The sequence below is a fragment of the Tursiops truncatus genome, chromosome 15 (genome assembly GCF_011762595.2).
Source record: "Tursiops truncatus isolate mTurTru1 chromosome 15, mTurTru1.mat.Y, whole genome shotgun sequence".
NCBI lineage: Eukaryota > Metazoa > Chordata > Mammalia > Artiodactyla > Delphinidae > Tursiops > Tursiops truncatus.
This window is the reverse complement of record NC_047048.1, coordinates 58,475,746-58,489,640: the sequence shown is the minus strand read 5'-3', so window position 1 is coordinate 58,489,640 and position 13,895 is coordinate 58,475,746. Positions and strand designations below refer to the sequence as shown.

General features: G+C 55.9%; 1 protein-coding gene across 14 annotated transcripts in view; it reads left to right on the top strand.

The window, feature by feature from the left end:
- Window positions 1–13,847, top strand: part of SNPH (syntaphilin) — a 42,362-nt gene extending 28,515 nt beyond the window's left edge. For 6 of the 14 annotated variants that reach the window (XM_073792811.1, XM_073792814.1, XM_073792813.1 and 3 more), the window contains 4 exons: window positions 402–498; window positions 1,086–1,292; window positions 5,714–5,863; window positions 8,967–13,846. In XM_073792811.1, the coding sequence (XP_073648912.1) occupies window positions 449–498; window positions 1,086–1,292; window positions 5,714–5,863; window positions 8,967–10,155 (1,596 nt within the window). In that variant the 5' untranslated portion in view covers window positions 402–448 and the 3' untranslated portion in view covers window positions 10,156–13,846. The other 8 variants (XM_033840458.2, XM_073792815.1, XM_073792807.1 and 5 more) reach the window with 7 other exon arrangements.
- Window positions 13,848–13,895: the final 48 nt, after the last annotated feature.

Genomic DNA, 13,895 nt, shown 5'->3' with positions numbered 1-13,895 from the left:
AGAGTCAGGGGTCTGGGGGCCTGGCTTGTAGCGTAGAGGACTCAGTGCTGGGCCGAGCCAATTAGGAGGCCCTGCCCCAGTGTCAGTGACCTTGGGCGAGGCCTTTGTTCTCTCTGGGGCACATTCACTCATGTGGAGGACACGGGGCTGGACTGATGATTTCTGCCCGCCCTGAGGCTCTGATGATCGTGATTCTAAGTTGGGTGGTGGGGTGAGAGCCTGCTAAATTTGTTGGTGGAGGCAGCTGTGGCCTGAGCCTGGCCTGCCAGCCCCCAGCTCGTCCTGGGTGTCCTGCTGAAGGGTGAGAGGAGAAGCCATGCCGGGCAGCGGCCCCAGCGAGAGGATGACGTGGCCGGGCCCGGCCACCCCCGCGGCCCCCCCAACCCACCCTCTCTCCTCAGCCCCGGGGACACCGCCCATCCCGCCCCTCACCCGGACCCACAGCCTCATGGCCATGTCCCTGCCAGGCAGTAGACGGGCCTCTGCTGGATCCCGCAGGTGAGTTTCCCCAATGCCCGGAGCCTTGGCCTCTGAAGGTGGGGGCAGGGAGGGTCTCTGTCTCCAGTCCAACACCGGCTTGTTTTTGAGCAAGTTGTTGCCCCAGTTTTCCCATCTTTAAAATGGGCTTGCTCACACTGGCCTCAGGAACTATTTATGGGCTCAAATGACACAGTGGGTATAAAAGTTCTCTGAAGACTTAAACCATTGGATCCCTGCCGTCACCAGTACTGTTGTTCGATCTTCACAGTTACTGCAGGGACGGCATGCAGCCTTCCACCCAGGCTCCCCTGGCCTCCCCGTGTGCCCCTCCTCCTGTCCCTCCTCCTGCCTGCCCCATTCCTCTCCACCTCTGTTTCAGTCCGTGCAGGGACCTTTCCCTCTGGGCTTGGGGGACCCTGGAAGTTGAGGACCCTTGGTAGGGGTAGCTGGGACCCCACCCTTGGCCCGCAGCCCTGCTCAGCCTTCTGGGGAGTCCCGAGGACCGGCCTCCTTCTGGTTTTCCACCTTGATTTGCACTGTCTGTTCTGTCACCCCTGTCTGTGCATCCCCCCGCCACGCTTCTCTCCCCGGCGGTGACCCTGAAGTGGGGGCCCTTTGGGCCGCAGCGGCCTGGCGGTGTTCGTCCAGTGTCCGCAGCTGCCCACCAGCCAGAACGAGCACCTGCCTCTTCTTCCTGCCTCCAGGCGCACCTCTCCCCCCGTGAGCGTGCGGGATGCCCACGGCACCTCTTCCCTCAGCAGCAGCAGTAACTCGGGCTCCTGCAAGGGAAGTGACAGCAGCCCCACGCCCAGGTAACCAGCCACTCCCTCGCACCCGGCCTGGCCAAGCTGGCTGGAACCCTGAGTGCCCTGGGGGTCGGGGGAGGTGGACGTTCTAACTATCCCCAACTCTAGCACACTTCCCCGCTGTGTGACCTTGAGCAGGTCACTTCTCTCTGAGCCTCAGTTCCCATCTGTAAGATGGGTATGATCATACCCAGCTACACGTAACCAAAGTCAGTAGCTGAGACAAACTGGGGGTGATGCTTTCAAAACAAGGGGCCAGAGGCGGGCAGCTCCCCGAAGTGTCAGGGACCCCATCTCCACCATCCTTGGTGTACAGCTGGCTCCTACACCTCCAGGCATCAGGGCAGCATCCAGGAAGGAAGAAGGTAGAAAGGCCAAAGCCCCTGAACCCCCAGAGACTCGTGTTTTTGAGACAGGACACATTGCCCAGGAAATTCTGTCTATACTGTGCTGGCTGGTGCCAGGCATGACTGGCTACAGGGAGAGTTAGTGGTTCCCAGTGTAGGGCCACCCAAGCAAACTGGGAGTTCTGTTGGAGAAAAGGCAAGAATGGATGTTGGGAGGCAGCTCATGGCGTCCGCCAGCCTGCTCTTCTGGGTGGTACACTGCGAGGGTGGCAGAGTGGAGTTGTTCTAGAAAGTGAAGTGTGTTACAAGTGCAGCGTGTGCTTTGGGCTCTCAGCAAAGAGGAAAGGCAGGATCGGGCTGGGGAGACGGGTAAGGAGAGCAGTGGGTCCTCAGAGACCAGGACGTGCAGGCTGTGATGGCGGCGCCCATCCTGCTTCCCAGGAGCGTGATGGGGGAGCACGGGCTTAGGATGTGAATCGGTCTGAGTCTCCACTCCCTCATCTGTAAAGTGGAGCTTACGACCCGGAGGCTTCAGGGAGCTGATATCTGCACCCACCACACTCTGCTGCTGGCCCGTAACGCGTAACCGCTCTCATTAGGACTTTGGTTCAACTTGAGAATCGTAGGCAAGAGAAGGCCAGGAGACTCTGGCCTGCAGCTCCCATGGCCAGAGCTCCTCCTGGGAAGGCTTGTCTTGAGTGAGTGTCATTTGTGTGACCAGATCACACTGAGGCGGCAGTTCTGAGTTTTCCACCATGACACGCATGATGGGTGACACACATATGCTGGACCCATGCCCCAGCATCCTGTCTGTAGCTGCCCCCAGAACGGGGGTGGGGGGTGGTAGTAGTGTGTGAGTGAGATTGATGATGCATTAATTTACCTTTTGAAAAGTGTATAATTGGCAACTTTAATACTTTTTTATTGGTAGCAGATTTTTGCCACACATGTCATAACTGAAACCCATGGGGGCAGTCCCAGCCCTGAGGCTGAGAGCTGCTTCCATGCAAGGGTCTCCTTGCCACCACCAGAGTTGCTGGTGAGCAGTGCCTCGGCTCTAGCCTCACTATACGTAGCCAGGTGTTCCAAGGTGTGACTAGCTGAGGGACATGAATTGTAGTATACTTCTCTTCTCAGGTACGTATAGTATATATGTAAATATATACTATATTAAAAAATATTTTTTCCCACAAAGAGCTAGTGACTAAAAATATATCAGTGTTAAATGTTATATTGAGAAGGAAAACTAGTGAAAGCATATGGAAAAAAGTTAAAATAGTTACTTCCTTTATAATCCTCAGCTCTTACTAGTTTAAGTAATCCTGGTTCCTCTACCCCGGCACAGGGAAAAGGCCTCTTTTTCTCACCACAGCTCTGGGTCCCTCTCGCCATAGCCTTTGCAGGGCACCAGGATGTCTACTGGCCTAACACATGGGGCTCAGGGCCCCTGCTGGCTTCCTCTCTTTTGGAAGGAGATTTCTTAGAGCCCATCAGAGGGGACCCCAAGGTCCCACCCGACACCGCGCCTCTTCCCCTTGCCACACAGAAAACAAGCCAATGTGTGACCTGACTTGAGTTAAACTTAGAGGCCAGGAGCTGAGTGAGTAGAAGAGAATAGTTTCTCTTTCCCTCCACTTCTGTCCACACTTTCTCTTCAACAGTTTACAATTTACAAATACTTTTTCCTCGGTAAATGTTAGACAGCTTCCCCAAAACTTTTAAAACTGTCTCCAACTTGGCTCCTTCAGCAAATGGGCCCCACCAGGGCCTGTCTTTTCTACATCCATAAAATGTGATTGCCTCTTGCTAGACCTGGGACTCCCCGTCCCCTGAAGGAACAGAGCTGGATGGCGGCAAGGCCTTTGCCAAATTGTGTGAGAACACGCCCAGGTGTTTAAGCCAAAATCCAAGGAGGTTTCTTCCCAAACAGAACAGCCGACAGGAAGCTGTGAGTTGAGGTGGCCTGGCCGTGGTCTGCTGGTGGCATGGGGTGCTCCCCTTCCCTGGGTGAAAGCCTCGGCCCTCCCTCATCCACTGGGTGGTAATTCCTCCTCCTCGGCCCTGATGGGACCGGGGCGTGCTCACCACACACACACACACACACACACACATGCGCGCGTCTGCGCCACCCTGTGCTAGGGTGTTTGTGGCTGCAGGGTACAGCTGTGAACAGGGCAATGCCCAGAGACAGCCAGTGTTCCCGTGTGTGCTCACGTGTGCCCCCAGAGCGTGCACATGCAGATGGAAAGGGTCTGCCTGCGTTTGTGTGAATGTGTTCATGGGCTGGTGTCCTAGAGCAGTTGACCCTGGACCAACAAGGGGGTTGGGGTACTGATCCCTCGTGCAGTTGAAAATCCGCGTGTAACTTTTTACTCCCGCAAAACGTAACTGCTAATATCCTACTGTTGGCCAGAAGCCTTCCTGATTACGTAATGAGTTGATTGACATGTATTTGGTGTGTTATATGTATTATAAACTATACAGTAAGCCCCCTACATACAAACGAGTTCTGCTCCAAGAGCGCATTCATTAAGTCCAATTTGTTCATAAGTCCCACAAAATTAGCCTAGGTACCCAACTAACACAATTGGCTATATAGTACTGTACTGTAATAGGTTTATAACACTTTTCACACAAATAATACATGAAAAACAAACAAACACAAAAAATAAAGAAAACATTTTTAATCTTACAGTACAGTACCTGGAAAAGTACACCAGCCATGTGAACTAACTTATGTGATTGGACATGGGAACACACGTTCATCTTTGAAAGTTTGCAACTTGAAGGTTCATATATAGGGGACTTACTGTATTCTTACAATAAAGTAAACTAGAGAAAAGAAAACGTTAAGAAAATTATAAGGAAGAGAAAATACATTTACAGCAATATACTGTATTTATTGATACTGTAAGTTTACATTGTTTTTAAAATGAATCATCTGTCAGTACATCAATATTGTCTTACATGATACAAAACACTGTAGCTGTTACATGTATTACTAAGACTAGACATCAAAAATGAAAAGCTCATGTGAAAAAGAAATTCGTATTTATTTACAGGTATAGTGTGCATGCGTTGATAACAGAGAAGCTAGCAATGGTTGCCTAGCTTATCTAATGAATGAATCATTATAAAGTTTTTACGGCATACAGTATTACAGTCATATTCAAAATATGGTGTTAGAAACATTGTTACATTTTTCTAAAAACCTCTTACCTGTGATGATAGGCTGATAGGCATTTTCTCCAATTGGGAGAGAAAGGCATACTGTAGGGTAATGTGATTCTTTGAAAGCAAAGTTGTAGAACACTAAGAAAACGAACGCATTATTAATATTATATCAACTATCACCCACCTTATGCCAGTGTAAGGACAGGCTGCCACCTTAGTACCAGTCTTGCACACAGTGTTCTACACGCTGGATGCTGAGGCGGTAGTGATGATGACAACACAGAGACGGCTCAAACGGTGGCTGCCATAGTTACTAGATTTTCACACGAAATCACTCATACACATACACAGCAGATAGATCCTGGCCCACCATGCAGGCCCCAGGATAATATACACATACACAGCAGATAGATAAATCCTGGCCCACCATGCAGGCCCCAGGATAATATACACATACACAGCAGATAGATAAATCCTGGCCCACCATGCAGGCCCCAGGATAATTACACGGAGGGGGAGACCTCTCCCACCCTCAGCCTTGGTCTCTGGGTTGGGAGAGTGGACACCTGAGCTCTGGGCTGCGGCGCCGGGACTGGGCTGGCGGAGGGGGCGCCACCCTGGGTGGCGCCAGGCTGGTGCACGCGCTCTGTGACGTGTCTCCCCAGCCCAAGCTAGAGGAGCCCTGAGCTCCCCACCCTGATGCTGTGCTCGAAAGAGCCTTAATGAAACCCACCTCCCAAAGGGGCTGCATGTTCTCGTGCCCACAGGGGCCCCGTGGGGGAGGCCTGGCCTGCAGCGCTTCAGTGGCCAGGGGACCAGAATGGGTAGGCGGGGCCCCTAGCTCCTGGAGGCACAGCGCCTCGCCAGGCCCCTTCCTCCCTCCCTGCTGACAAGCGTCCCCGGCAGGCGCGCCATGAAGTACACGCTGTGCAGTGACAACCATGGCATCAAGCCTCCCACCCCGGAGCAGTACCTGACCCCCCTGCAGCAGAAGGAGGTGTGCATCCGGCATCTGAAAGCCCGGCTGAAGGACACACAGGACCGGCTCCAGGACCGGTAAGCGGGTGGCCAGGGCCCTGCAGTATCTCTGGGAGGAAGGCGTGGCTGGGGGCTCCTCAGCTGCTCCTTGAAGCATCAGGTAGCTTCTTGGGGCCAGGCCTGGAGCAGTTTCCCCTGCGAGGGTCTATCGGGCCTCCCACCCACGGCAGTGCTCTCCCAGTTGTAGCCTGGCAGCCCCATTTGGACACTTCTCGTGCCCTGGCTCCTTTCTACCTGGGGAGGAGCGGCACAGGGCACTCTTCCTGGCTGACCTGTCTCTGTGGGGGAGAAACAACCCCTTAGCCCTCCTTTGCTTCCTCCCAGGGGGTCACCAGGGGCTCGTGACCCACCAGTTCAGGCCCCAGAAGCCTTCCTCCTCATCCACGTGTAGATGATGTAAGATCGTGAGAAACCTTCCTCGGAGCTCCCACCCAGCCCAGGGGTCTCCCAGGAGCCCCCGTGGGCCCGTCTGAGCTCATTCTCCAGACCTGATCCTCCCGGCCTCCCCATTTCCAGGCTGGCGGCTTCATCTTTATAATCGAAGCTTCAGGGCTGCCCTCTGATCTCTTCATCACCTACCCGTCTTCTCCAGACTGTGTCAATTCGGATACGCAGCCGACCGTGAGCTGGACAGGGTGCCGTGCAGGGCGCTGGAGGGCAGGTGGGGAGGCCACCACTACCACGCCTTCCTTCATCTTTTCTTTCTTTCTTTCTTTGTAATATAACTGCTTTATTGAGATGTAATTCACATACCATCCAGTTCACCTATCTAAAATAAACAATTCAGTGATTTTCAGTATATTCACAGAACGGTGCAACCATCAACAGTATCTAATTCTAGAACAGTTCCATCACTCCAGAAAGAAACCCTGTTCCCAGTAACAATCACGCTCCATCTCTCCCCAGCCACGCCGTCCCTGGCAGCCACTAATCTTTCTGCCTCTGTGGATTTGTCTATTATATTCCATGTAAACTGGAGCACACAGTGAGCGTGACCGTGTCTCTCTTGACCAGAGCTCTGCCAGGTAGCTGATCCAGTTTGTATCTGTTGTGCTTTTGAACTTGGGGAGGGTAGAGGTGGCATTCTGTGGACCTCCTTGTCTGTAGATAGGATTTCTATTTCTATTTCCCACTGTCTTCTCACTGATGCCCTGCGTCTGCTTGGCCATTTACACTGATGTCCTCGGGAAGCAGACAGCCCATCTCCCTGCTTCCTTTCCAGGGCTGCCCTGTGGCTCAGAGCAGACAGTCTGCCCTGTGTGATTTGGGCAGGACGCCCTGTAGTGGACACGCCTGCACCTCAGCTCCCTGGCCTCTGCACCTGATACTCTTGTAGTACCTGTGGCCATTCTGTACTTGCTGTATCGTCAGCCTCCTCACAGGCTCTGAGCATTCAGTCTGATCCTCTCATTCCCGCTGTAGCCTACTTCCTCCTCAGAGAAGGAGCTCTGCTTCTACACGCTGTGCTTTCATATATTGTGTCCCCACTTCTAAGATACCCTTTCTCTCATCTTGCTCCCTTGGAAAACTCATCCTATAAGACTCAGTTCAAATGTAATATCCTGCAGCCCCCTGAGACCTAGACAGGGCTGGGAAGCCATAGCTCTGGGGTCCTGCTGGCTCCCAGGAGGAGTGGGGCCCAGCTGAGCTGAGCATGCCCAGTCCCTCCTTTCAAACTCACTCTTTCTGCCAGGGCTCACAGTCAGTGAGGAGGGTTATCCTAGAGTGAGCTCCCCACCCTGAGGCAGGAGGAATGAACGTTATCCCCACACCTGTGGGGATGTCTGTTATCGTAGCTCTTGAGCAGCTCCAGGTCCCTGCTGCCATCCCATGTCCATCGCCAAGCTGTATCCTGTTGGGCAGCCCTTCCCCTCCTTCCCCTTCCAGTTGATGCCATTGCTGACCTTGTGGCCGCTGCAGCCCCGCAGGCCCAGTCCCTTCAGTGTTTTGTGGAGTGAGATTCCTGGGCCCATTTCCTGAATTTCTAATTTGACTTTGAAAAGTGCATGGTGCTTGAGCTGGGTTGGTCACTCTGCTGGACTCATAAAATCCAAAGTGATGTCGTGCCTTTTGGATTTTATTTGTGTGAATGTAGGGTTTGGGCTGAGTGGCTGCGTGTGGGCCGGATCACTAAGACGTTTGCCGAAGGAGGAGCACCCAGGGTGGGAGTTCAGTCCCATGAAGGAGTCTCCTCCTTTCTCACTGCTTTTGGTCCATCCTGTTCAGTCTCACCCTGGCTATACCTCTGGACTTGATGGCATCATTTTCTACTTCACCTCCTTCCCCTGCACCCCCTGGATTCATCTATGCCTCAGGGATTTTAAAAGCCTGCGAGTTTCTGGACAAGAGTCCTCTGACCGTCTCGTTTGCCTGCTCTTGCCTCTTCTTTCGGGAATAGCTCTGTGCCTTTTCCGGCAATCTTTTGGGTCTTCCCTCTCTAGAGTAGATACAGAGAGGAAACATCTAGCATGGATAAAAGACAGCCACTCTGTTCTCATCATTCTCCTCTGATTCATCCACCACTTCTCATCCCTCCACTTGAGGGAAGATGTAAAATTATCAGCTACATTCAAGGCAGTAATTTCTCTCATAAAAACAAAGTGGATCATCACTCTCTCCCCGGGGTCTCTGGCCAAATCGCCTCCATTGAAAATTTCCACCACCGGCTTTTGTAGGAGGCCACATCCATTTCTGCAGAGTAGAGATTTTAGGTTTAGTTTTTGTTGTTTTATGTTAAGATTTTTAAATGGATGTATTAAGTTTTTATAGCAGTAGCTCTTTAAACTGAGAATCTTTATCGTCTACTGTCTTCTCTGGGTAGTGGATATAAATGTGGACAGTTGTCTGCATTTTGGCTCTAGGGGGTGGCAAGGAGATGGTGGCTCATTCTCGTCCCTGAAGAGGAGGTCTCTCGTGTCCTGAGCCCTGGCCCCTCTCCCGTCCCCACTGCTTCCCCGATGGAATAAAGAGGGTGAGGAAGGAACTCTGAGTCGTTCCTTTGTTTTCAGCTCTGAGGGGCAGCAGCACAGGCCCTGTGTCCTTGGGGACAGCCCCCTCCTTGTCTGTCCTTGGTGATGGTGACAGGCCAGGCGGTGAGCATGTGTGTCTCATCTACTCACAGGGACACGGAGATCGATGACCTGAAGATGCAGCTGTCGCGCATGCAGGAGGACTGGATCGAGGAGGAGTGCCACCGCGTGGAGGCCCAGCTGGCCCTGAAGGAGGCCCGCAAGGAGATCAAGCAGCTCAAGCAGGTCATCGACACCGTCAAGAACAACCTGATTGACAAGGACAAGGGGCTGCAGAAGTACTTCGTGGACATCAACATCCAGAACAAGAAGCTGGAGACGCTGCTGCACAGCATGGAGGTGGCCCAGAACGGCTTCGCCAAGGAGGACGGCGCCGCCGAGTCGGCCGGCGGGTCCCCCGCCCGCTCCCTTACCCGTAGCTCCACCTACACAAAGCTGAGCGACCCCGCTGTCTGCGGCGACCGCCTGCCGGGTGACCACCCAGGCGCCTCTGTGGAGGACGGGGCTGACAGTGGCTTCGCGGCGACCGACGACACTCTGAGCCGGACGGATGCACTGGAGGCCAGCAGCCTGCTATCTTCGGGGGTGGACTGCGGCCCCGAGGAGGGCTCCTCGCTGCACGGCTCCTTCAGCCTGGGCCCCCGCTTCCCCGCCAGCAACACCTACGAGAAGCTGCTGTGCGGCACGGAGGCCGGCGTGCAGGCCAGCTGCATGCAGGAGCGCGCCATCCAGACGGACTTCGTGCAGTACCAGCCGGACCTGGACACCATCCTGGAGAAAGTGACCAAGGCCCAGGTCTCCGGGACAGTCCCCAAGTCAGGGGACAGGTGCCCGGAGTTGGATCCCCACCCCCTGGGGCCCAGAGACCCCAACTCTGCAGTGGTGGTGACGGTGGGTGACGAGCTCGAGGCCCCGGAGCCCATCACGCAGGGGCCCACCCCACACCACCCTGGTGCCAACCCCAACCCCAGCCCGTCGGTGGGCGTGGCGTGCCCCGTGGAAGAGGAGGAGGAGGCGGCCGCAGCCGAGAAGGAGCCCAGGAGCTACTGGAGCCGCCACTACATCGTGGATCTGCTGGCGGTGGTGGTGCCAGCCGTGCCCACGGTGGCCTGGCTCTGCCGCTCCCAGCGGCGCCAGGGCCAGCCCATTTACAACATCAGCTCCCTGCTGCGGGGCTGCTGCACCGTGGCCTTGCACTCCATCCGCAGGATCAGCTGTCGCTCGCTGAGCCAGCAGGGCCCAAGCGCCAGCACTGCTGCAGGCGGCAGCTCGCAGCTCTGAGGCCCCATCCCGGCCGGGCTCCGGAGGCCTGACTACCGATTGTAGGGGTGCCGTCCTCCCTCTCGCACCTTCCCGTGGGGCATCATCTTATTTATTTAGTTTTGGGTTTGGAGGTGGTGTTTTCAGAATGGTAACAGTGTCAGGGGCTGGGAGCAGGGGGGTGGGGGAAGGTGTCCCAAAACTGCAACAGGAGAGAAGGGAAGAGAGACCAAGGGCAGGGAGGCACAGGGATGGGACACACTGCAGAGAAAGAAGGTGGTGAGGCCCCCAACCTGGCCCCCCTGCCCCCCTGGCCTCTCACACAGGGCAGCCCCTGCTCAGGAAGTCTCTGGTGTGCTGATCTGGGGAGGCCGGGCTTAACTTGTGTGCCAAGCCTCCCCGTCCCCCACCCCCATGTCCTGTCCAGTTCCCTGCCCACCCCAAGCCTTCTCTCCCAAGCCACCCCTTGCCCTCAGCCCAGGCTTCTGGGCCGGTATTACCTCCTCAGACGGAGGCAGCTGCGACCCAAAGTACAGGCAACTGGCCGGGACTCCGAGCGGGTCTGGAACCACTTGGCCTGGGCTGAGCTCCATCCCCTTCCGGCTGCTCCCCGCTTTGGGAGCACGGTGAAGGCCAAGGGCTGGAAGAAAGATGGTGATGGGCAGAGGGCGGTGTGGGTTCTGTGTCTGTCTGTTCGTCCCAGAGCTTCCCCACATCTGTTTTCCTCCTGGCGCTTCTGAGTGTGTCAGATAATTTTGTGAGAGCCAGACAGGCGAGTGCCGGGGTGTGAACGCTAGCCTGAGCCCAGCTCCTGTCTGGAGACGCTGCCAGCAGGAAAGGAGGAGGCGGGGGCTGGCAGCTTAAGGGGGCACCTCCAGCCTTCTGAGACAGGGCCCTGCAGCCTGGGAGGCAGGGCTGGACTCGGCAACCGCCAGCTGACTGCTCCAGGTCTGACTGCCCTGGAGCGCGCCCTAGTTTATCCGGGGACCTTGGGACCAACTTCTGCTTTGCACTGTGTTCACTTTGGGGCTTGCTTCTCACGCATCCCAGGGTCTCCTGTGAGGTGGCTGCTTGCTTTCTAGGATGAGGATTCCTAAATCTTACACCTTTCTGCCTCTGAGGGGAATTCCAGCGGGATGAATGGCAAGATGAGGTTTTGAAGCCATGATGTCCGTCCAGGCCTAAGCAGGGTGTCCTGGGATGTTTCCCAGGTAGGGGGTGGAGTGGGGCTCCCAGCCCAAGCCCAGTCAGCCTGGGAAGGCCCCCCTCCTTCCCCGGGACCACATCTAGGTCCCTCTGCAAAGCTGCTGACATGTTATTTGCATTATTATTTTACAGAGTAAACCCATTCCTCTTCCTCTGCAGGGCTTATACCTATCTCGTCATCTCACCCACTCTTCAGAGTTAGGCCCTACATTGCGGCGGGGGGAGGGTGTTGGTGGGACCCTGTATCTCACTCACCCCTCCGGCCTAGGGGCCACTCTGGTTCTGCCAAGGTTGCTTGCCCACCCCCGCTGCTCCGACAGCTGTTGCCTGACGCATGGGCTCTGCCCTTCCTCTCTGTGCCGCCTACTTGAGGGGGGATGCCTGCATGCACTGGGGGTGGGCAGCCGGCCCAGCCATCGTGGGGAGAGCCCCTCTGCCACGCGCTTTGTGCCTCCAAAGCTCCCCTTCCTCGCTCTGGGCCTCAGACCTGCCATCCTTTGTGGAGCACCCCTCCACCCCAGTCGAACCAAACCCAAACTCTGGGGGCCGGGCTGGGCTGCCCCACGGGACCTGGGGGTCGTGACGTGGAGCGGCAGTGGACAAACCCAAAGCCAAGCCAGGACTGGCTGCGGACCCCACCTCCCGTGCCGCGTCCTCACGGAGCTGCGTGGTGTCTCCTTAGAAATAGTGAACAGCTTTGCCGAGAAAATAAATGTATGACTATTATATTTGACAACATAAAATCTATATATTTTTCACCACTGGAATCTAGTCGAGCTGCGTAGCCGCTCTGCTCCGGCCTGCGTCTTGCTGTCTGTGGCCTTCCTACTGTGTCTTGTGTTTTGATGGACGTGGTCAGGGCCGGGGCTGTGGTCCACTCTGTCCCTGATGCTGGAGGAGCCGCTCGTGAAGAGCGTGGACCGAGGACTGTGGACAAGGTGAGCGGAGCTGGCACCGCCCTCTGCTCCTCCTGTGGCTCAAGACCTGCCTGTCTGGTCAGAGGGCCTCCAGCCCACAGTGTTGGGGGTGCCTCTCTTTTGGGGGGTCTGGTGGGACCTTGACGGGCTTTGCCTCTTGTCGGTGGAGGAGGCAGCTCTCTGGCCCAGGCCTGGGACAGACGCTGGGACCGTGTCGGCCAGGCCCCGGCTTGTGCGTGTGTGCGTGTGTGTGCTCGGTATCCTGCATCTATGCAAAAGGGGCAGCGCTGCCTGGGCAGCTCCCAGGGGCGGAGGCAGAGGCGCAGCAGCCCACGGGCTCAGGCTCCAAGCCCTGACTGCAGGACACAGGATGTGGGACCAGGAAGCGAGGCCAGGGGCCGGGGGCCTCCCGCTAAGTGCTCATCCTTCAAGGCTCCCCTTTTCCTTCCTGCTTAATACCACCTCCTGCTGGGCTGTGACCTTTCCCTCCCGCCCTCCGCTTCTGCAGCAGAGATCTTTGGGGTCTCCCCTGTCCCCAGCCTCTGGCCAGAGCTGATTAGATCCTAAGGGACCATGTTCTCAGGAACCACCTTCTGGAACTGCTGGTCCCTTGGGGTCCCACCTCCAGAAGGGGCTTCTCCTAAGCTATAGGGTCCAGGCCAGAGCTGCTTTGCTGCTCCTCTCGTCCAGGCTCAAAGCAGAAATCAGTCTGGGGCCGGGACTCTGCTCAGAGAGCTGGCCTCAAATGGAGTTTATCCCAAATATCTCCCAAGGGGATAACTTAGCTTTTCACTGAACACCCTTCCCAGTCGCCACTAGCACAGGGGTATCTGGCAGCACCTTGGGGGGTGGGGTGGGGGCAGATGACAAGGTTCTGGGGTAAAGGCCTACAGAGGGGCCTCTGCCCAGGGAAATCATTACCCCCCTGACCTAGGAATCAGTGCACACAAGTCACAGTGCACTGCTGCGTTCAGCCATGCCCTTGACAGAGAGTTCAGGGGATACAGGAGGGGGAGGTGGGGAGGGGGCTTCACTTTTGTCTTCTTTGTCCTTTTGATCAGACAGAGTTGTACCTACAGCAGACAGCTCTGAATTAAAGCATGAAAACACAACAAGATCCTTGGCCTGTTTTCTTTATATTGTGTCTTTTGGGGGTGGGGGCGAGGGGGATGAAGGGGGCTCACACTTGTCCCCACCTGCGTGGGAGTCATAACACGCATCCTGGGAAAAGCTGAGCAGACAGATCTTTCCTGAGGTTGAGGGAACCAGAGAGCTGCGTGCTTCTGACTCCCCTCCAGGGGGTCACTTGGCGCACCCCACGCCCCCCGTCAGACCCGTGGGGCCCTGTAAGTGCACGTGTTCCATCCTCTCCAGCACCTTTGAAGTGGTCCTCATGCCCGTTCTGCAGATGCGGAAGCCAGCTACAGTCGCTGAGCAGGGGGTGCGCAAAAGCCAGGGCCCCCTTCCAGGGCCCCCCACTGTCCCCCTCTAGTCATCCATGCCCCGGACCGGCGGCATGTGACGGTGGCAAAGCCCAGTCACTGCTCTCAGAGGCAATATGTAGCAAAGGCCTTGGTCTCACCACTGCTTAAAAGAAAACCAGCTCTGGCATGTCATGAGACAGAAGATTCTGGAATT